The 20911-nt window shown below is 57.4% G+C and overlaps 1 protein-coding gene across 11 annotated transcripts in view; it reads left to right on the top strand.

Moving 5' to 3' along the window:
* PATJ (PATJ crumbs cell polarity complex component) overlaps window positions 1–20911 on the top strand; it is a 224080-nt gene that overhangs the window by 66954 nt on the left and 136215 nt on the right. For all 11 annotated transcript variants that reach the window (XM_029083120.2, XM_039914706.1, XM_029083123.2 and 8 more), the window contains 5 exons: window positions 10202–10411; window positions 10604–10723; window positions 12948–13304; window positions 14838–14961; window positions 19271–19427. In XM_029083120.2, coding sequence (XP_028938953.1) covers window positions 10202–10411; window positions 10604–10723; window positions 12948–13304; window positions 14838–14961; window positions 19271–19427 — 968 coding nt within the window. The remainder of the gene's footprint in view (window positions 1–10201; window positions 10412–10603; window positions 10724–12947; window positions 13305–14837; window positions 14962–19270; window positions 19428–20911) is intronic.

The raw sequence follows: 20911 nt of genomic DNA, 5'->3' as shown, positions 1-20911 counted from the left end.
CTCGGGAGTCGGAGGTCATGGGTTCCAATCCCGGCTCTGCCGCCCGTCAGCTGGGTGACCTTGAGCAAGTCACTTCACTTCCCTGTGCCTCGGTGACCTCTTCCGTCAAATGGGGATGAAGTCTGTGAGCCCTACGTGGGACGACCCGATTACGTTCTGTCTCCCCCGGTGCTTAAAACAGTGCTTGGCACATAGTGAGCACTTAACGAATACCAACACGGTTATTACGGTATGGCAGAATTAGCAGATCCGGTCCCTACGCGTGATGAGGCTGATGATGATGATGACGATAATGCCTGTGGTATCTGTTGAACGCTTAACTGTGTGCCAGACACTGTAATAAAAACTGGAGCGGGTACAGGCTGATCAGGTTCATTCATTCATTCATTAGTATTTATTGAGCGCTTACTCTGTGCAGAGCACTGCCCTAAGCGCTTGGAATGGGTTGGACCCAGTACCGGTCCCACCTGGGGCTCGCGGTCTCCATCCCCATTTTACAGATGAGGGAACTGAGGCCCAGAGAAGTCAAGTGACCCGCCCGGGGTCACCCAGTCGACAGGTGGCGGAGGCAGGATTAGAACGCAGACCCTTCTGACTCCCAGGTCCGTGTGCTGTCCACTAGACCACTCCTTCCTAGAGGGAATCCCACATCCTTTTTCAGGCTTACCGTCTCCGGGGCAGATATAAGATGGGAGACCGCTTGGATTTCAGCTCAACGCGCTCCCAGGTGCTTAGCTCGGTGCAGCCGGCGGGCGGTCCATTCCCGCGTTCGTATTTATCGAGCACTTGCCCTGTGCAGAACACAATATAACAGCAAACGGACACAGTCCCCGCCCACCACGAGCTTACAGTCTAGAGCCAGTGAATAATAACAGTAATATTAATCATCTTTCAAACCGAATGATGCCACGCTCCCGTTGTTATTGCGATGATGACTATCGCCGCGTGTCCGTATAGCGTGCCGGAGAGGTGCTCTGGGCAAGCCGAGGTCATCGGGGCCGAGGTCGGGATTGCAGTCGGAACGGCGCGGCCCCGCTTGGGCGGCGAGGAACGAAAGCCGGTCAACCTGGGGGACGGGAGCGACGCCAGAAACCCAGCCGTTCCCAGCTCTCCGAAGACTTGCCGTCTCTTATTTAAGAGAGGTCCCTTTTAAATCCCCTCGCCGTCAGATGGGGCCTCTCTGAGACGAGTCCCCGCTCACATTGCACGTCGGCTCTGGCGATTTGATCTCCGGCCTTTTCCATTACCGAGGTGCTTGTGGGTATTAACTGCCATCTGTGCCAGCCCGTATGGGCGGGTTTTTTGAAGTCAGGGTCACTGGGTTCCTTCTGCTCTCCCATCGTGTCGTGGCTGCCTCGTGGAAGGTCACTCGGTAGATTCAGCCCGCCACCAAGTTATCTGTCTTTCTTCCCTTTGACCGAAAAGGGAAAGAAAAGAGGTCGTGTAGGGTTGCCTTTGGCTGTTCCCATTTCCGCCCCGGCGTTCCCTCAGCCGGAGTTCCGATTAATGCCAGCCGTGCTCTGGGGCCTCCGAATCCTCCCCGACGGCAGGTCCGAGACTGCGAAGGTGCGTGGCGGGCACGCAGATCTGGGATGCAGAGGACCTGGGTTCTGAACCCGGCTCCCCGCCTTGCCTGCTCTGGGACCTTGGGCTAGTCACTTCACTCCTCTGGGCCTCAGTTACCCCGTCTGTAAAACGGGGATTCAGATACTCTCCCCTCCTAATTAACAATAATAATAATGTTGGTATTTGTTAAGCGCTCACTACGTGCAGAGCACCGTTCTAAGCGCTGGGGGAGATACGGGGTCAGCGGGTTGTCCCACGAGAGGCTCACGGTCTTCATCCCCATTTTACAGATGAGGTCACCGAGGCCCAGAGAAGCGAAGCGACTCGCCCGCAGTCACACAGCTGACGGGTGGCAGAGCCGGGATTCGAACCCATGACCTCTGACCCCCAAGCCCGGGCTCTTTCCGCTGAGCCACGCTGCTTCTGTTAGTCCCGTCTGTGACAGGGATGGTGTCCTGCCTGATTATCTCATATCTATCCCGGCGCTAAGAGCAGTGCTCAGCACATAGTAAGCGCTTAACAAATGCCATAATTATTATTATTATTATCTACCCCCGTGCTTAGTTCAGGGCTTGGCAAACAAGTACAATAATAGTAGTAATAATGGTAATTATTATTATCGCTCTTCTTCTCTCCTCTGTTATCATCTTCCGATCCTTCCCAAACCACCGAGCTCACGGTGCTGATTGGCATCTTTTCGAGTTTGCCGTCAAATCGATCAGTTCCGACGATAATAATGATTCATTCATTCATTCGATAGTATTTACTGAGCGCTTACTACGTGCAGAGCACTGTCCTAAGCGCTTGGAATGGACAATCCGGCAACAGATAGAGACGGTCCCCGCCCAGTGACGGGCTCACGGTCTAATCGGGGGAGACGGACGGACAAAAACAAGACGACATAATCCCGATAGATAGAATCGAGGGGATGGACACCTCATAATCGTGGTATCTGTTAAGCGATTAATTAGTGCCAGGCACTGCTCTAAGCGCTCGGGTGAATACGAGCCAATCGGATTGGGCACGGTCCCTGTCCCACATGGGGCTCACAGTCTCAATCCCCATTTTACAGACGAGGGAACTGAGGCCCAGAGAAGTGAAGGGACCTGCTCGAGGTCACACAGCAGACAAGTGGAGGAGCCGGGATTAGAACCCATGACCTTCCGACTCCCAGGCCCGGGCCCTATCCACTAAAGCCGTGCTGATGGTACTCTCCCAAGCGCTCAGTTCAGTGCGTAGCGCACGGTGAGCGCTCAATAAATGGGATTGAATGGATGAAGGAGACTTTAGAACCCCGTATTTGTTGCAAAGCCCTAGGGGCACAGCGAGGACCTTTCCACTGAGCAGTTGAAGAAACTGAGGTGCTGAAGAGAAACTGTTTTTGCCTTGTTGCCAAATACAGTTTTGGAATCTGAACATAATCCCCCGGTCCCAACTTCATTCACTGAGTTTGTATTGACACGTATTATTTCTATCGCTACTCTTCTTTTTTTTCCCTCCCCTCATTCGGTTGAAATCAATCAATCAATGGTATTTATTGGGCTCTTACTATAAGAATAATAACTGAAGGGAATTTCCTCCAAAAGGAATGGGTATCGGAAAGTCGTCCCCGGGGCCGGCCTGGGCGGGTCAAGTTCTCTCCCCAGTCTTCCCCTGCCAGCCGGGTTCGCCCAACGCCTTCAAAAATCCGAGATGGAATTCAATTCACGTCCCTCGGGGGCTGAGGTATGACTTTCCTGAATCTTCTGTGGACAGAATCATAAAAAAAACCCAAACACTATGCAGCAGTGGATTAAGAGGATCGAATGTAATTCTGTCACGTTGCATTTTGTCATCTTGGTATCGATTTGGAATTTATTGACATGAGCAAAGACATTCGAATAATTCACCTCACGGCATAAAGAGACATGGCTTGGTATGCGATTTTGTATATTTTTTTGCAGCAAGATAAGATGGCCCAAAATGTTCACCCACAGTAATGCAGATTATAAATCACCAAAGGCATAACTGGAATAAGCCTTTTAGTACTCATAAACGCTTGTGGTACTTAGGTACACATCTTCCCTCTTCCTACCTCTCCCCTTGTCAAACTGGAAACTCCTTGCGGGCAGGGGTCGTTGATGATAATAATAATAATGTTGGTGTTTGTTAAGGGCTTACTATGTGCAGAGCACTATTGTAAGCGCTGGGGGAGATACAGGGTCATCAGGTTGGTCCCACGTGAGGCTCACAGTTAATCCCCATTTTACAGATGAGGCAACCGAGGCACAGAGAAGTGAAGTGACCAGAGCCGGGATTCAAACCCTTGACCTCTGACTCCCAAGCCCGGGCTCTTTCCAGACGCCGCTTCTCTACTTCTTCTCTCCCGAGCCCTTAGTACACGGTTCTGCACAAAGCGGGCGCTCAGTAAATGCTCTCGATTGACTGCAGGCCTGCTCTTGAATTTCTAAATAATAATATTAACTGTGGTATTTCTTAAGCACTGTGCTATGCGGGAGACCGGCTTGTGTGACTGGACGTCAGAGGCCTCTATTGACTCCATTTCCCCCGCTACCGTGACGCCCGCCGCCGTTGGCTGAATTCCCCAGAAGACTCGGACCCGACCGCAAAGCGATCGGGACCGATGTCTCTGAGGGAAGTCGTTGCTCGCCGGCGAAGGCGTCCGGGCCCGGGCGGCTCTCTCTCGGAGAAGGGTCGGGTTCGAGCCGCGGCCCGGCCCCCCCGTAGGCCTTGGCGGCCGCTGTTTCCCGTAGGATAGGCTTTCCCAGTGACGGCGGCCAATGGAAAATGCCTTTTCCGCATTGTCCGCTTGGCCTCGTTGGCCCACGTCGGGAAGTAGGCTGTGGGCGGCAGCGCCTTGGAAAGGGGACGGCGGATTGCGCGTGATGAGGTGGCGTCGGAAGGTGGGGGAGAACGGGGTGGTCGGCTCTTTGTATAAATGTATATTTATAGGAGAAGCAGCGTGGCTCAGCGGAAAGAGCCCGGGCTGGGGAGTCAGACGTCATGGCTTCAAATCCCGGCTCTGCCGCTGGTCAGCTGTGTGACCTTGGGCGAGTCACTTCACTTCTCTGGGCCTCAGTGACCTCATCTGGAAAACGGGCATTAAGACTGTGAGCCCCACGTGGGGCGACCCGTTCGCCTTGTATCCTCCCGGCGCTTAGAACAGTGCTTTGCACATAGTAAGCGCTTAACAAATGCCATTATTGCTATTATTATTTATTTTTCCTCACGAGCAGAGGGACGGCCTTGGCCGTGCCGGCTCCGGGAGGTCACCCAGGATCCGCCCGTTTCCCAACCCCGACGTGACCGTGCGTGATGGGATGGCGTCGGAAGGTGGGGGAGAAGGGTGTGGTGGGCTCTTTATTTTTCCTCTCGAGCAGAGGGACGGGCCTTCGCCGTGCCGGCTCCGGGAAGTCACCCAGGATCCTCCCGTTTCCCAACCCCGACGTTTGGGGCTGCCAGAGCGGGCTTGAGGTTCTCGGCTCCCCGTAAAGCTTCCCCTCGTGCCCCTAACGAGTCCCCCCGCATCCCCACCACGGCGGAGAGAGAGGGAGGAAGACAGAGTCCAAGGAAGGAGAGACGTTGGGCCAAAAGGGGCTCGTCTGCGGGCCAGGAGGAACCCGTGCGTCGATTTTGGCAAAGCCCCCTCCTCCCATTTCCCGCCCGAGAGTTCCTCCCGTCACCAGGGAGCGGCGGGGAGGGGAAGAGGAGAGGGGGAGACCCTCAGGCATCAGATCCCCTTCCCCACCCCCCTCTCAGCCAGCATCCCTCCGGCTCCGATACCCCTGTCAGTACATTCCGGTCTGCCTGATGTTGCTGCTCCATCGATCATTCCGGCGAAAGACAATTCATTACTGAAAGTGCCCGGGGTTTTTTTTTTCCCCCCTCTTTTCTTTTTAAACGGTGTTTCTTAAGCGCTCACTAAGCGCCAGGCACTGTACCGCGTGCTGCGGTAGATGCGAGGTAAGTTGGATTCAGTCCTTGTCCCAAGTGGGGCTCTCATTCTTAATCATTATTATTTTAAAGGTGAGGGAACTGAGGCACGGCGAGATTAGGTAATCTGCCCAAGGTCACCCAGCAGACAGGTGGCAGAGCTGGGATTATCATTATCGTCAGTAATGATAACGCTTATTGTGGTGTTTTTAAGCACTGGGATAAATAAACCCTAATCAGATCAAACACAGTCCACATCCCACATGGGGCTAACGGTCTCAATCCCCATTTTACGTTTAGGGAAACCGAGGGGCAGCAAAGTGAAGTGACTTGGCCGAGGTCTCCCAGCAGGCAAGCGGTGGATCAGGCAGTAGAACCCACGCCTTCTGACTGCCAGGCTCAGGCCACGGGGCTTCTCTGCCAGTACTTCAAGAGTCGGGGGCCACTTTTCCTCCTTCCCGGTGCTGAGCTCTTGGTTTGGCTCACTCTGGACTATTTCCCTTTGGGCAAAACGGGGTGGTGAGGCAGGGCTGTCCAACTTCCTCTTTCACCTCCGTCTCGGAATTCCTCGCGACCGTTTTAGAGCCGAAAGGATCGTGTTAACTGGCGGTTTGGAGCCAACCTGAATGATTTCTGAAGCCGTAGGACACGTTAAATTGGGTGAAACAACGTTCCTGCTTTCACAGACCACCAGCCGAGACGGGTGATTTAAACCTTTTGAATCCTGGGCTCCCTCCGCCTCACTGGCTCCTCCCGATCGCCCATTTTCCCTCGGCTCTCTCCTCTCCCTATCTAGGGTTCCTTCATTCATTCAGTGGTATTTATTGAGCGCTTACTGTGTACAGGGCACTGTACTAAGCGCTTGGGAAGCCACAATACGACGGTAAACGGTGACAGTCGCTGCCCACGACGAGCTTGCGGTCTAGAGGGTTCCCCGTCATGCCTGTTTCATCTCTTACGTCCATCCCTGTCTTGGATATTCTCCCGGCTTCCTCCTTTCATTCATTCAGTCGTAGTTATTGAGCGCTTACCGTGTGCAGAGCACTCTACTGAGTACTTGGGAAAGTGCGATACAACGATAGACAGTGACATACGGGAGTCAGAAGGTCATGGGTTCTAATCCTGGCTCAGCCACCTGTCTGCCGTGTGGCCTTAGGCAAGTCATTCATTCATTCAGTAGTATTCATTGAGCGCTTACTCTGTGCAGAGCACCGTACTAAGCGCTTGGAATGTACAAATCGGTAACAGATAGAGACAGTCCCTGCCCTTTGACGGGCTTACGGTCTAATCGGGGGAGACGGACAGACAGGAACAATAGCAATAGCAAGTCACCTCACTTCTCGGCGCCTCGGTTACCTCATCCGTAAAATAGGAATTGACCGTGAGCCCCACGTGCGACAGGGACCGGGTCTAACCCGATTTGCTTGTATCCATCCCAGCGCTCAGTACGGTGCACTTAATAAATGCCATCATAATTATCATTATTATTACTTGCCCACGACAAGCTTCTCTCTGTTCTTTCCCCCCCATCCTCCTCTCCTTTCCTGCCCTTCCTTCCATTCCCCTCCCTCCGTCTCTCCAACTCTGTCCTTCCGTCCCCGCTCCTCGCCCTCGCCCCCGTGCACGGCGCCATTCCAGGTTGCCCGTGGGGCTGGGTCGGCGGCTACGGGCCCCGGGTAAAGGCGGCCGCGTTTCTGCTTCCAGACCCGTGGCCTCGTTCCTAAGGTATCGGGGAAACACCGCGCTGAGCGCCGGAGTGGATGGAGGGTAGTGAAATCAGGCACAAGCCCGATGGCGTGGGGGGCTGGCGGTCTACTCCGCCGCCTGCGTTGGCCGACCCGGGTTTCCGGGGACTGGTCCCGGGCTCTTCCCCGAGGGTTTCCTGTCGCCGCCGCTAGCCCAGGGTCCGAGGCGGATAGGCAACCCGAGGAACCCCTCCCAGCTCCAACCGCCCCCGCCCCTCGGGATTCCGGGTGCCGACGCTTCCGCGGTTCCTCTCAGAGGGCGAGATGGTGGCCCGGCCCCGCCGGAGCCGAGGGCTGCGAATCTCAGGCTCCAGCTTGGGCTCCCTGCTGCCTCGGTGGGCTAGCTCTCGTCCTGTCCTGTTTTGACCGGACGTGGCCCGGCCTTTCCCCTCATCCCTCGCCCCCGCCTTCCCAGATCCCGGTTCCGGGCCCGAGCTCCTGCACTCCCGCCCCTTTGGGGTCCCTCCCCTTGCCCTCCCCGCCCTCCCGCCGACGCCCCGGACGGCCCCTCTGCCGTGCTCCCGCTGTCTCCCCCTCCCCGGCCGCCCCCGACTCTCATAATAAGTGACTGTGGGCGAGTCACTTAACTTCTCTCTGCCTCAGTTACCTCATCTGTAAAACGGGACAACCTGATTCGCCTGTGTCTACCCCGGCGCTTAGAACAGTGCTCGGCACGTAGGGAGCGCTTAACAAATACCAACATTATGATTATCGTAAGAATGACTGTAGAATTTGGTAAGTGCTGACTGTGTGGCAGGCACTGTACTCGGCGCTAAGGTAGATCCAAGGTAATCGGGTTGGACGCAGTCCCTGTCACAGAGAATCCCCATTTTAATAATGATGTTGGTATTTGTTAAGCGCTTACTACGTGCCGAGCGCCGTTCTAAGCGCCGGGGTAGATACAGGGTCATCGGGTGGTCCCACGTGAGGCTCACAGTCTTCATCCCCATTTTACAGATGAGGTCACTGAGGCGCAGAGAAATGAAGTGACTTATCCCAGGTCACACGGCCGACGAGTGGCGGAGCCGGGATCGGAACCCAAGGCCTTTTGACTCCGAGGCCCGGGCTCCACCCACTAGGCCGAGCTGATTCTCTCAAGCCCGCCTGACTCGGCCTCCCCCCGCCCCGGGGCCCTCGTCTCCGGCTGGTTTTAGCTCCGGTCCGGAGGGAGAGTTTGTGGACGAGACTTCCCTGGCCCCTCTCCTTCCTCGCTTCTGCCCTCAGAACCGCTTCTCTTATGGCGGAGGTCACACGGGCCTCACGCGGGCGGGGGGTGAATTTCTCTGAGACTCTCAGAGCTTTCGGCCCGGCCTCTGGCGTGAACGAGGAAGGGCCTCAACCGCGTTCTGGTGGCGGTGTACGTTGAGCGGAGCGAGGTGTACCGTGTGCCCTGGACGTATTTTTTTTTCTTCCCTGAAAAAGGATGTGTTCCAGAGTCTTTTGTCAAAAACTGACATCTTAAATTAAAGAGATAATTGTGGAGCTTATTTATTACCGTGTCAAGCTTAAAATGTAATGGTTTCATATTTCAGAATGCAAAGTGTGTTGTGATTCATGGCTGCCGGTGACAAAATAGACAGCTCCTTCCTAGAACGGCCGGGCCGGATCCTCCGTCGCGCCGCTTTACGATCCCTCCCGCTCTCCGCCTATGCAATAGCTCCCTCTACTTGAAGGCCCCAGTGTCTTTGGAAACCCTTCTCTCCTTGCTCTGTCGCTGTCTGGATAATTTCTTCTCCTCCTTCTAATCGTCTCCGCAGCTATTCGGTTCAAGTTGGGGCCGGTGAGAAGTTGCAGGGAGTTTGTGTCTGGGGGGCGGGGATGGGGGCGGAAGGGTTTCGAAGCATCGATGGAGGATTTAACGGGGGGGGGGGGGGGGGGCTCTCGTGGATTCCGGTCCGGCCCGTCCGGCTTAAAACCCCACGCGACGCTTTGAAAACGGAGCCGAGAGCTGGGGAAGGCCCCTCGGTCGCTTCAGGGAGTCGGGCGACCCGGTCCGGCCGCTGATCCCGGCGCCCTCGGGTGCCCGGCCCGAACCCGGTGGGCTCCCCCGGCTCTTTTGGGGAGCGTTCATTCAGTCGTGTTTATCGAGCGCTTACTGTGTGCAAAGCATTATATCAAGCGCTTAGGAGAGTACCGTACAACTAGAAACGGACACGTTCCCCGCCCGCGACGACAGACGATTCAGAGACGTGTGGCCTGCACCTCTGTTGTTTCTCGACCTTAATAGTGATCAGAATAATAACAATGATATTAAGCGGTTCCTCTGTGCCGAGCACTTTGCTAAGCACTGGCTAGATAGAAGATAATCGGGTCGGACACGGTCCCCGTCCAACGTGAGGCTCATAATTTAAGGAGGAGGGAGAAGAGGTTCTGAATCCCCAATTTACCGAAGAGCCATCTGAGGCGGTGAGGAGATACGGTGCCCGGGGTCACCCTGCAGAGAAGAGGCGAAGACGGGATCAGAACCCAGGTCCTCCGACTCTCGGGCCCGGGCTCTCTGCGCTAGGCTGATAGAGCGGAGAGAGTACGGGCCTGGGAGTCAGAAGGACGTGGGTTCTAATCCCGGCTCCGCCACTTGTCCGCTGTGTGGCCTCGGATGAGCCGCTTCACTTCTCTGTGGGGATGAAGACGGTGAGCCCCACGTGGGATCAGGGACTGCGTCCAACTCGATTTGCTCGTCTCCCAATACGGGACGGGGACGGCGTCCAATCCAATTACCTTGTCTCTTCCCCAGCGCTTAGTACAGCGTCAGGCACCCGGTAAGCGCTCAACAATACCGTCGTCGTCATTACGGTAACGATTACCGTCACGTGCCGGGGGAGGCCCGTCAGAAGGTGGACGGAAGTCGGGCTCCGTCGGCCTCGCGTCCGGTCGACGGCGTCGGGGGGTCGTCTCGGGCTTTCCCCGACGCTCCCCCCCCCCCCGCCCCGACGCGTCTCCTCTGGTTCCCCTTCCAGGACCCGTTGGATCCGACCCGGACGGTCATCGTCATCCGCTCGCTGGTGGCCAACGGGGTAGCGGAACGCGGCGGCCAGCTCTTGCCGGGAGACCGCCTGGTCTTCGTCAACGACGAGAGCCTGGACGGGGCCACCCTGGCCGAAGCCGTGGACGTGTTGAAAGCTGCGGCTCCGGGCGTCGTTCGCCTTGGCATCTGCAAGCCTCTGGTGGTAAGGGCGAGTTTCCGTGCCCGTTCTCCCTCCCGCCGTCCATTCGTATTTACTGAGCGCTCACTGTGCGCGGAGAACTTTACTAAGCGCTCGGGAGAGTACAGCGTAACACCAGACGGACACATTCCCTGCCCACAACGAGCTCGAAACCGTTGATCGCGGGAAGACGCTTACGAAAGTCTCCCTTTTCAGGGAGAAGATCAAGAGGAAGATAATTCCTACGGGATTCCTTCCCACAGCATCGACGAAAAGTCCCGATTCTCGGGACCCGTCGGAAACATCAGTTCGTCCGTAATCCTCGAGGCCCCGAAGGTATTCGGAGGCTCGGTTTCCGGTCGGAGTGGTTTCCGGTTAAGCCGAGGCTTTTCGAAAGGGAGAAGCCCATTTCTCAGCGGTGGTAGTAATAGGAATCGGAGGCGGCCTCTTTTAAAAGTCGAGTTCCCGAGTGGGGTAAGCAGCGTTCAGTTGTCACGTGTAATGGGCTCGGATAGCGATGCCACAGATTCGGAACGTCTGTTTTTCCCGTCCGCTTCAACACCCGTTTTAGAGGTGAGGAAACCGAGGTCCCCGAAAGGTTCAGGAACCTCCCCCGGCTCCCGCAGTAGGGAGGCAGAGAGGGAGCCTCTCTCGCTCGGACCCGTGGCTTTCCACAGTGCAGAGTTTCCCATCAAGTGTGTCAGGTGGGCATTTTAATAATAATGATGATAATGGTGGTATTTTGTTAAGCGCCTACCTTGTGCAGAGCACCGTTCTCAGCGCTGGGGGAGATACAGGGTCATCGGGTCGTCCCACGGGAGGCTCGCAGTTAATCCCCATTTTCCAGATGAGGTCCCTGAGGCCCAGAGAAGCGAAGCGACTCGCCCGCAGTCACTCAGCTGACGAGTGGCGGAGCCGGGGATTCGAACCCGTGACATCGGACTCCCAAGCCCGGGCTCTTTCCACCGAGCCAGTTGAACCAGGAAGGCCAATCCTCTTGGTCAGGGGAGGAAAAGGGCTACCATTTGAGGTGTGGAGATGCGGAGAAGCAGCGTGGGCCAAGTGGATAGAGCCCGGGCCTGGGAGTCAGGAGGACCTAGGTTCTAATCCCGGCTCCGCCAAGCTTCTGCTGGGTGACCGGGGGCAAAACGTTTCACTTCTCTGTGTCTCAGTTGCCTCATCTGAAAAATGGGGATTAAGACTGTGAGCCCCACGTGGGGCAGGGACTGTGTCCACATTGATTAGCTCGTGTCTACCCCGGTGCTTAGAACAGTGCCTGGTGCGTGACAAGCACTTCACAAGTGCCGTCGTCGTCGTCATTTTGCTCCTGTTCCGAGGGGCAATCTCTCTGATGGTATTTGTTACCTGCTTACTCTGTGCCAGGCACTGTACCAAGCACTGGGGAAGAGACAAGGTAATCGGATTGGACACGGTCCCTGTCCCATATTGGGCTCACGGTCTTAACCCCCATTTTACAGAGGAGGGAACTGAGGCACAGAGAAGTGAAGCGACCTGCCCCAGGTCACACCGCAGCAAAGCGGCGGAGCCGGGACTAGGACCTGTGACCCTGAGGCCCGTGATCGATCCGCTAGGCCAGGCCGCTTCTCCGACGTCCGCGGGGGGTGGAATAGATTCCTCCGGACCCCCTTGTGTTGCGGATGATCGGGGAGGAGGCGGAGGGACGCCAGGGTCCCTTTTCCATCCCAGGACCGGGATTCTTGGATGCCTCCTTGGCCCGAAGCTGAACCCGAAAGGCCTCGGAAGAGAGGCTCCGAGCGGGAGGGGAGATGGGCGAGGGAGAGCAGGCGTTCTTAGCAGCCCAAACAAGCTGGCGCATCTGCTCAGAAATCTCCGATTTTGGGTCTTGAAAACGAAACAACCCAAAACACCACACCTGTTTCGTTTCCGACACCCATTCCCAGTAAACTCAAATTCCTAGGGAACAACTAATAAAATAAGATGTGGAAACAAAGAGCGCATGCGTCAGATAGCCGCTCACCGCCTAAACAGGGCGTGTAACCATTTATTCCAGGAATGTAGCGATTTATTCTAGGAAGAAGTAAAGAGGGCTGATTTTCTTATTGCTTAAGGCTCTCTAGGGAGGGGAGCCTGGGGAGGTGGGGGTCGGGCATCGAGGTAAACCTGAATTTCTGTGTAACGGTTGGTGTTCCTCTGCCATTGTGGGTGGAAGCTACGGACCAGGGTGCTAAAAGATATGGAATCACCTCCAGGCGGATCTGAGGGATCCAGAATGACAGTAATAACAGTCATGGTACTTGTCAAGCACCAAGGACTGTACTAAGCGCTGGGCTAGATACGAAGAAATCAGGATGGACACAGTCCCTGTCCCCCATTGGGCTCACGCTCTTGAGGAAACGGAGGCCCAGAGAAGTGAAGCGACCTCCCCGAGGTCACACAGCAGACCCGTGGGGTTGCCGGGATCAGAACCCGGGTCCCTCTGGCTCCCGGACCCGCGCTCTATCCGCCGAGCCAGGCCGAAGGGATCTTTGCGGGCAGTGGAGATGGGTTTCATTCCGTGCCGTGCCTTGTTCGTTTGCAGGGGTTTCGGGACGATTCGTTCCTTACGGAAGAACCGGCGGACGAGCCGTTCCTGGCTTTGGGGAGCTCGTTCCGGATGCGGCGGTTTGGGAGAGATCCCGCTGAGGAGGCCTGGGAGATGCACGGATTTCTCAAGCCCTCGTTTCAGGACGTCGGCGGGGAGAGGGAAATGCTGGTGGACGAGGAGTATGACGTCCCCCGGCGCTTCCTCCCGGGTGTCGACTCCTACGCCTCGTCCCGGCCCGAGGACACCTCTCCCCACCCCCGGGGGGAGGAATTCCACTTTGCCTCGCGGCGGTCGACCCGGCCCGGATCAGCTCAGCTGGAAGAAACCAGTTCCGTGCTGAGCGTGCACACGGTAAGCGCTTGCTAAATCCCATCGGTCGATTGATTGGGAGCGTGCGTTTCTGAGCACCAGAGCACCGCTCTGAAAGCGAATCGGTAAGCGCTCGATCAGTCCCGCTGATCGATTGACTGAGAGCCTGTGTCCGGGCACCAGAACGCCGCTCCGAAAGCGGATCCGTCAGCGCTCGATAAATGATAATAATGATGTTGGTATTTGTTAAGCGCTTACTAGGTGCCGAGCACCGTTCTAAGCGCTGGGGGAGATACGGGGTCATCCGGGTGCCTTATCCGGGGTCTTAATCCCCGTTCGACAGACGAGGTAACCGAGGCCCAGAGAAGTGAAGTGACTCGCCCACAGTCACACAGCTGACGAGTGGCGGAGTCGGGATTCGAACCCACGGTCTCCGACTCCCAAGCCCGCGCTCTTTCCACATCCGATCGATTGATTGAGCGGGTGTGTTTGGGCACCAGAGCACCGCTCTAGAAGTGAATCAGGAGGGGCTCCATAAATAATGATGGTATTTGTTAAGCGCTCACTATGTGCCGAGCACCGTTCTAAGCGCCGGGGGTGGATACGAGGGGATCAGGTTGTCCGACGCGGGGCTCACGCGTCTTAATCCCCATTTTCCAGATGAGGTGACCGAGGCACAGAGAAGCCAAGTGACTTGACCGAAGTCACCCAGCTGACAGGCGGCGGAGCCGGGATTAGAACCCGTGACCTCTGACTCCCAAGCCCCGGCTCTTTCCACCGAACCACGCGTGGAATGATTGAGTGCGTGTGTCGGGGCGCCAGAGCACCACTCCAAAAGCCGGTCGGGCGGAAGTTCCCGCTCGGGCGATGTGGCCTTGGATTCTTTTTATCACGGTGTCCGTTAAGTGCTCACTATGGGCCGAGCACTGTTTTACGCCCCGGGGTAGATACGGACCCATCGGGTTGGGCACGGTCCTCATCCCCCCTTGGGCTCTCCGTTGCAATCCCCGTCTCCCAGACGAGGAACCCGAGGCTCCGAGAAGTGAAGTGACTCGCCCGAGGTAACACGGCGGACGAGGGGCGGGAGCCGGGGTCGGAACCCGGCTCCTCCCGACTCCCAGGCCCGCGCTCTAACCACGAGGCCACGCTGCTTCGCTAGCTGCCGACCAGCCCAGAGGATGCTCTAAGAAGGGATAAAATAATGATTTCCGATACGGTTGAAATACCGCCCGACGAACCCGATAGACCGTCCTGTTCTGTCGGCTCTCTTCGGGGACTCCCTGTATCTAGCCCGGCGCTTAGAACGGTGCTCTGCACATAGTAGGCGCTTAAATACCGACATGATCATTATTAATTCCCTCTTTCAAGCTCCTTGTGGGCAGGGGTCGCGGCTACCCGCCCTATTGCCCTCTGCCAGACGCTCAGTACAGTGCTCTGTACACGGTATTTTCCTCCTGGGCCTCTCGGAGAGGGAGGAGGGGCGGTGCGTTTCCTCCGTGGGGGGCGCGGGGGTTTTCCGTTGGTTTCCGATGGGTCGGGGTCCCCCGAGCTAGCGGCGTTTATTCCTCTCTCGAGGACGGGGAAGACGGCGGCCCAGATTCACCGCCGCGAACGACTCCGGCCGGAGGCGGCGGACTACAGAGCCGGTTTGACGATTTGGAGGAGCCCAGCTCGGCCACGGATGTCCACCTGGATTTAGGTACGTGGCACCTCGCCTCTTCTCCTCCTCCACCGGGATATTTAGACGCCAAGCTCCCAGGCGCTCGGTATTCACCACCGCGGCCCGAGGCAGCCTCTTCGCGAAGAAGATTTGAATGCGGCAGAAGATTTCCATCCCTCCCTGACTGCCTTCCCTGACTATAAACCCCGTTTCCTCTCTTCCCACTCCCTTCTGGGTCGCCCTTGCACTTGATTTTATCATAATAATAATGATAACGATGGTATTTGTTAAGCGCTTACTATAGGCCAGCACCGTACTAAGCGCTGGGGCGGAAACAAGCGTATCGCCACCCCGTTTCCTCTCTTCCCACTCCCTTCTGGGTCGCCCTTGCACTTGATTTTATAATAATAATAATAATGATAACGATGGTATTTGTTAAGCGCTTACTATAGGCCGGGCACTGTACTAAGCACTGGGTGGGGCGGAAACAAGCGTATCGGGTTGGTCACGGCCCCCGTCCCACGGCGGGGCTCACGGTCTCCGTCCCCATTTTACAGATGAGGGAGCTGAGGCCCAGAGCAGTGAAGTGACTTGCCCAGGGTCACACAGTAGTCGAGTGGCGGGGCCGGGATTAGAACCCGTGACCTTCTGACTCCCAGGCCCGGGCTGTCGTCGCTACTGTTTCTCCAATCTACCCTTTATACCCTCATCCCCACAGCACCTAGGTACATGAGAAGCAGCGCGGCTCGGCGGAACGAGCCCGGGCTCGGGAGTCAGAGGTCCTGGGTTCTAATCCCGGCTCTGCCGCTTATCAGCCGGGTGACTTTGGGCAAACCGCTTCGCTCCCCCGGGCCTCAGTTCCCTCATCTGTCAAATGGGGATTGAGACCGTGAGCCCCACGGGGGACGACCTGATGACCTCGTATCTACCCAGAGCTCAGAACGGTGCTTGGCACGTCGTAAGCGCTTGGCAGATGCCAAATACCAAAAATTATTACAGCCGTAATTTATTTATTAATGTCCGTCTGCCCCTCTAGACTCTAAACCCGTTGTGAGGAGGCGGGCGGCGGAGGAGCGGAGCGTGCGGGGCGGGCAGTGGAAAGAGAGAAGGGAGGAGAGGTAGGAGGGGGCGAGGGGATGGACGGCCTCGAAGCCTAGAGTGAGAGGTTTTTGTTTCGCGCGGAGGTCGATAGGCAACCACTGGAGGTTTTTATTAATAATAATAATAATAATAATGTTGGTATTTGGTAAGCGCTTACTATGTGCGGAGCACTGTTCTAAGCGCTGGGGGAGATACAGGGTAAAGAGGTCGTCCCACGTGAGGCTCACAGTCTTCATCCCCATTTTACAGATGAGGGAACTGAGGCACAGAGAAGTGAAGCGACTCGCCCCAAGTCACACAGCTGACAAGCGGCAGAGCCGGGATTCGAACTCATGACCTCGGAATCCCAAGCCCGTGCGCTTTCCACCGAGCCACGCCGCTTCAGGCCCAGAGCGTTCCTGCAGGAAGATGAGCCGGGCAGCGTAGTGAAGAATAGACCGGAGCGGGGGGAGAGAGGAGGGAGGGAGACCGGAGAGGAGGCTGACACGATAATCTAGCCGGGATATTACGAGAGCCCGTAGCAGTTTGGGTGGAGAGGAAAGGGCGGATAGTAAGCGCTCAATAAATAATAATAATATGTGCCGAGCACCGTTCTAAGCGCCGGGGGAGATCCGGGGTCATCGGGTCGTCCCACGTGAGGCTCACGGTTAATCCCCAGTTTACAGATGAGGTCACTGAGGCCCAGAGAAGTGACTCGCCCACGGTCCCACAGCTGACGAGTGGCGGAGCCGAGATTCGAACCCATGACCTCCGACTCCCAAGCCCGGGCTCTTTCCACTGAGCCGCGCCGCTTCTCCAAATACTACTGAATGAACGAATGAATGACCGGAGGGGTCGTTCCGTAAGAACTGGGTGCAGATGGGGGTCCGGGGGCGGCGACCTGCCGGTCCCCTGGGACCCGCCGGGCCGCGGCGCGGCCGAATCCCGCCGGAGTCCCCTTCGGCCCGAACCCCTTCCTGTTCTAATAATAATAATGACGTTGGTATCTGTCAAGCGCTTCCTATGTGCCGAGCACCGTTCTAAGCGCTGGGGTAGACACGGGGGAATCGGGTCGTCCCCCGGTGGGGCTCCCGGTCTTCATCCCCATTTTCAGATGAGGTAACTGAGGCCCAGAGGAGGTGAAGTGACTTGCCCACAGTCCCACAGCTGACAGGTGGAGCGGGGATTCGAACTCATGACCCCATCCCCGCGTCCCCCGGGCCCGGGCATCAGTTCGCACCTCCCCGCGTCCGGGAATGTTTCTCCCCCCCCTCACCTTGCCGGCTGTTTCCCTAACCTCTCTCGGTCCCCGCCGGTGGCGGCCGCCCCACGGCCGCGGAGCCTCTCTCCCACGTCGTGGGTTTTTAACGGTCCCTTCGGTGGGGCCGCTCGACCGCGCCAAATATCCGTGCGGGGCAACGTCCGCCCGGCCGCCCGGGGAGCAGCGAGAGGGGAGGCCGTGGAGACGCGGGGGGGCTCCGCCTGTCGTCCGCTGGGTGACCTCGGCCGAGTCGCTCCACTTCGCCGGGGCCTCGGCGACTCCATTCGGTGGGGATTGAGAACGAGAGCTCCCCGTGGGACGTGATGATGATAATGACGGTGGCATTCGTTAAGCGCTCACTGGGTGCCAAGCACCCTTCTAAGCGCCGGGGCGGACGCGGGGCGATCGGGTCGTCCCACGTGGGGCTCACGCTTTTAATCCCCATCTTATAGACGAGGGAACCGAGGCACGGAGAGGTGAAGCGACTTGCCTAAGGTCACGCCGCAGACAAGTGGCAGAGCCGGGATCGGAACCCACGTCCTCTGACCCGTAAGCCCGGGCTCTTTCCACTTAGCCACGCTGCATCTCCCCCCAGCGCTTAGTAATAACGTTGGTATTTGTTAAGCGCTTACTGTGTGCGGAGCGCTGTTCTAAGCGCCGGGGGGACACGAGGTGATCAGGCTGTCCCACGTGGGGCTCCCGGTTTTAATCCCCATTTTACAGACGAGGGAGCCGAGGCCCGGAGAGATGAAGTGACTCGCCCACAGTCGCCCAGCTGACAAGCGGCGGAGCTGGGATTCGAACCCACGACCTCCGACTCCCAAGCCCGGGCTCTTTCCGCTGAGCCGCGCTGTTAGTGCAGTGCCGTCGTTCTCGTCCGTCCGTCTCCCCCGATTGGACCGCGAGCCCGTCAAAGGGCGGGGACCGTCTCTATCTGTTACCGATTCGTCCATTCCGAGCGCTTAGTCCAGGGCTCTGCACGTTGGGAAGCAGCGTGCCTCGGTGGAAAGAGCCCGGGCTTCGGAGTCAGAGGTCACCGGTTGGACTCCCTGCTCTGCCACTCGTCAGCCGTGTGACCGTGGGCGAGTCGCTTCGCTTCTCTGGGCCTCAGTGACCTCATCTGTAAAATGGGGATTCACTGGGAGCCTCACGTGGGACGACCCGATGACCCCGTATCTCCCCCGGCGCTTAGAACGGTGCTCTGGACGTAGTAAGCGCTTAACAAATGCCAACTTTATTATTATTATTATTATTATTGTGAGCGCTCAGTAAATACCATTGAATGAATGAATGAATTCCTGGAACCTAGTGAGCGTTTAACAAGTACCATGAAAAAAAAGGGATGCAGCAGCGCGCTCCTGGCGTTGCTGTGCCGCCAGCCTCGGGAGTTCCCGGGCTTGCCGCTCCTTGGATGCTTCGAACCCGGAGTGACGGTGAGGTCAAGGCACTCACTTCTCTGAGCCTCAGTGACCTCATCTGGAAAATGGGGATTCACCGTGAGCCTCACGTGGGACGACCCGACGACCCCGTATCTCCCCCCGGCGCTTAGAACGGTGCTCGGCACGTAGGAAGCGCTTAACGAATACCAACGTGGTTATTTTTGGAATAATGTTAGAAGAAGCGGCGTGGCTCAGCGGAAAGAGCCCGGGCTCGGGAGTCAGCGGTCGCGGGTTCAAATCCCCACTCTGCCACTTGGCAGCTATGCGACTGTGGGCGAGTCACTTCACTTCTCTGGGCCTCAGTTCCCTCATCTGGAAAATGGGGATTCACTGTGAGCCCCACGGGGGACGACCCGATGACCCCGGATCACCCCCGGCGCTTAGAACGGTGCTCTGCACAGAGTAGGCGCTTAACAGATACCAACGTTATTATTATGGGGGACAGGGACTGCGTCCAGCTGGTCAACGTGGATCTACCCCAGCGCTCAGAACTGTGCTTGGCCCGTAGTAAGCGCCCAACACCTACCGTGATCGTTATCAGTAACCGACTCTTGCTCCTCGGGATCAGGGGTTCAGAGCGCCGCGGAGGAAACCGGACGGTTTGTGGATCCCGACCAAGTGGGCGAGAGGACGGAGCGGGGGGACTCGGCCGCCTTCCCCCCTTCCAGGAACCGGGGGGCTACGAGATGGACGGCTTCGGGCCGGGCCGGAACACTGTGGTCGAGGTACGCCCTCTCCGTCCCTCCCTCCCTCCCTCCCTCCCTCCCCACCCCGGCCGCCTTTCCTTGACCTTTTCCCCTTTGACTCCTGGCGCTTTGTTCCCATCCAGGGCCGGGAAGTTTTCAGGGAAGCGTCGTTTTCATTCCATGGTATTTACCGAGCGCTTACTATGTGCAGAGCACTATACTGAGCGCTTGGAATGGACAGGTCGGTAACAGTTAGACGGTCCCCGCCCTTTGACGGGCTCCCGGTCTATTCGGGGGAGACGGGCGGACGAGAACAGTGGCGTCAAATAGAATCGAGAGAGATTTGGTGTCACGTGAGACCAAATCCCACATTTTCTGGTGGCTGGGACCCGGGCCTGAGAACCAGAAGGACCCGGGCTCCGATCCCCGCTCCGCCACGTCTCTGCTGGGCGACCTCGGGCGAGTGCTGGCTCGGTGGAAAGAGCCCGGGCCTGGGAGTCGGGGGTCGGGGGTTCGAATCCCGCCTCTGCCACTCGGCAGCTGGGGGACCGTGGGCGAGACGCTTCGCTTCTCTGGGCCTCAGTTCCCTCATCTGGAAAATGGGGATGAAGACTGTGAGCCTCAAGTGGGACAACCTGACGACCCCCTGTGTACCCCAGCGCTTGGAACAGTGCTCGGCACGTAGGAAGCGCTTAACAGATACCACCGTTATTATTATTATGCTCGGCGCCTCGGTGACCTCATCTGTAAAATGGGGATTTCGATCGTGAGCCCCGTGTGGAGAGCACTGTATTAAGCGCTCGGGAGAGTACGGCGGAGCAATGCAGCAGACACATTCCCTGCTCACGTTGACGTTCCGGGCCGGGGTGGGTGGGGGGGAGATAGACCTTAAGAGAGAGAAACAAATGACAGATATTGATGTAAGCGCTGTGGGGCCGGGACGGGGGATGAATAAAGGGAGCGAGTCAGGGCGACGCGGAAGGGGGCGGGAGAAGAGGAAAGGGGGGTTTGGTCGGGGAAGGCCTCTCGTGCAGGGACGAGCCCCCGTCGCGTGGCTCAGTGGAAAGGGCCCGGGCTTTGGAGTCAGGGGTCATGAGTTCGACTCCCGGCTCTGCCACTCGTCAGCTGGGTGACCGTGGGCGAGTCGCTTCACTTCCCTGGGCTTCAGTTCCCTCATCTGGAAAATGAGGATTAACCGTGAGCCTCCCGCGGGACGACCCGATTCCCCTGCGTCTCCCCCAGCGCTCAGAACGGTGCTCCGCGCATAGTAAGCGCTTAACAAATGCCAACGTTGTTATTATTATTATTATTACCCGAGAGGGAGAGCGGGTATTTTATCCATTCAGTAGAAGAGAAGCGACTCGCCCGAGGTCACGCAACAGGCGTGTGGGGGAAGCTGGGATTAGAACCCGGGTCCCCCGACTCCCAGGCCCACGCTCTGTCTACCGGGCCCTGCCGCTTCTTGTCCATAAAGAGCTCATCGCTCGGGCAAGAAGGAAATGATGATGATGGTATGTGTTAAG

Source organism: Ornithorhynchus anatinus, chromosome 18, assembly GCF_004115215.2.
Source record: "Ornithorhynchus anatinus isolate Pmale09 chromosome 18, mOrnAna1.pri.v4, whole genome shotgun sequence".
In the NCBI taxonomy this organism is placed as follows: domain Eukaryota; kingdom Metazoa; phylum Chordata; class Mammalia; order Monotremata; family Ornithorhynchidae; genus Ornithorhynchus; species Ornithorhynchus anatinus.
Note: the sequence above shows the minus strand (reverse complement) of the source record. Positions and strands in the feature narration are given on the sequence as shown.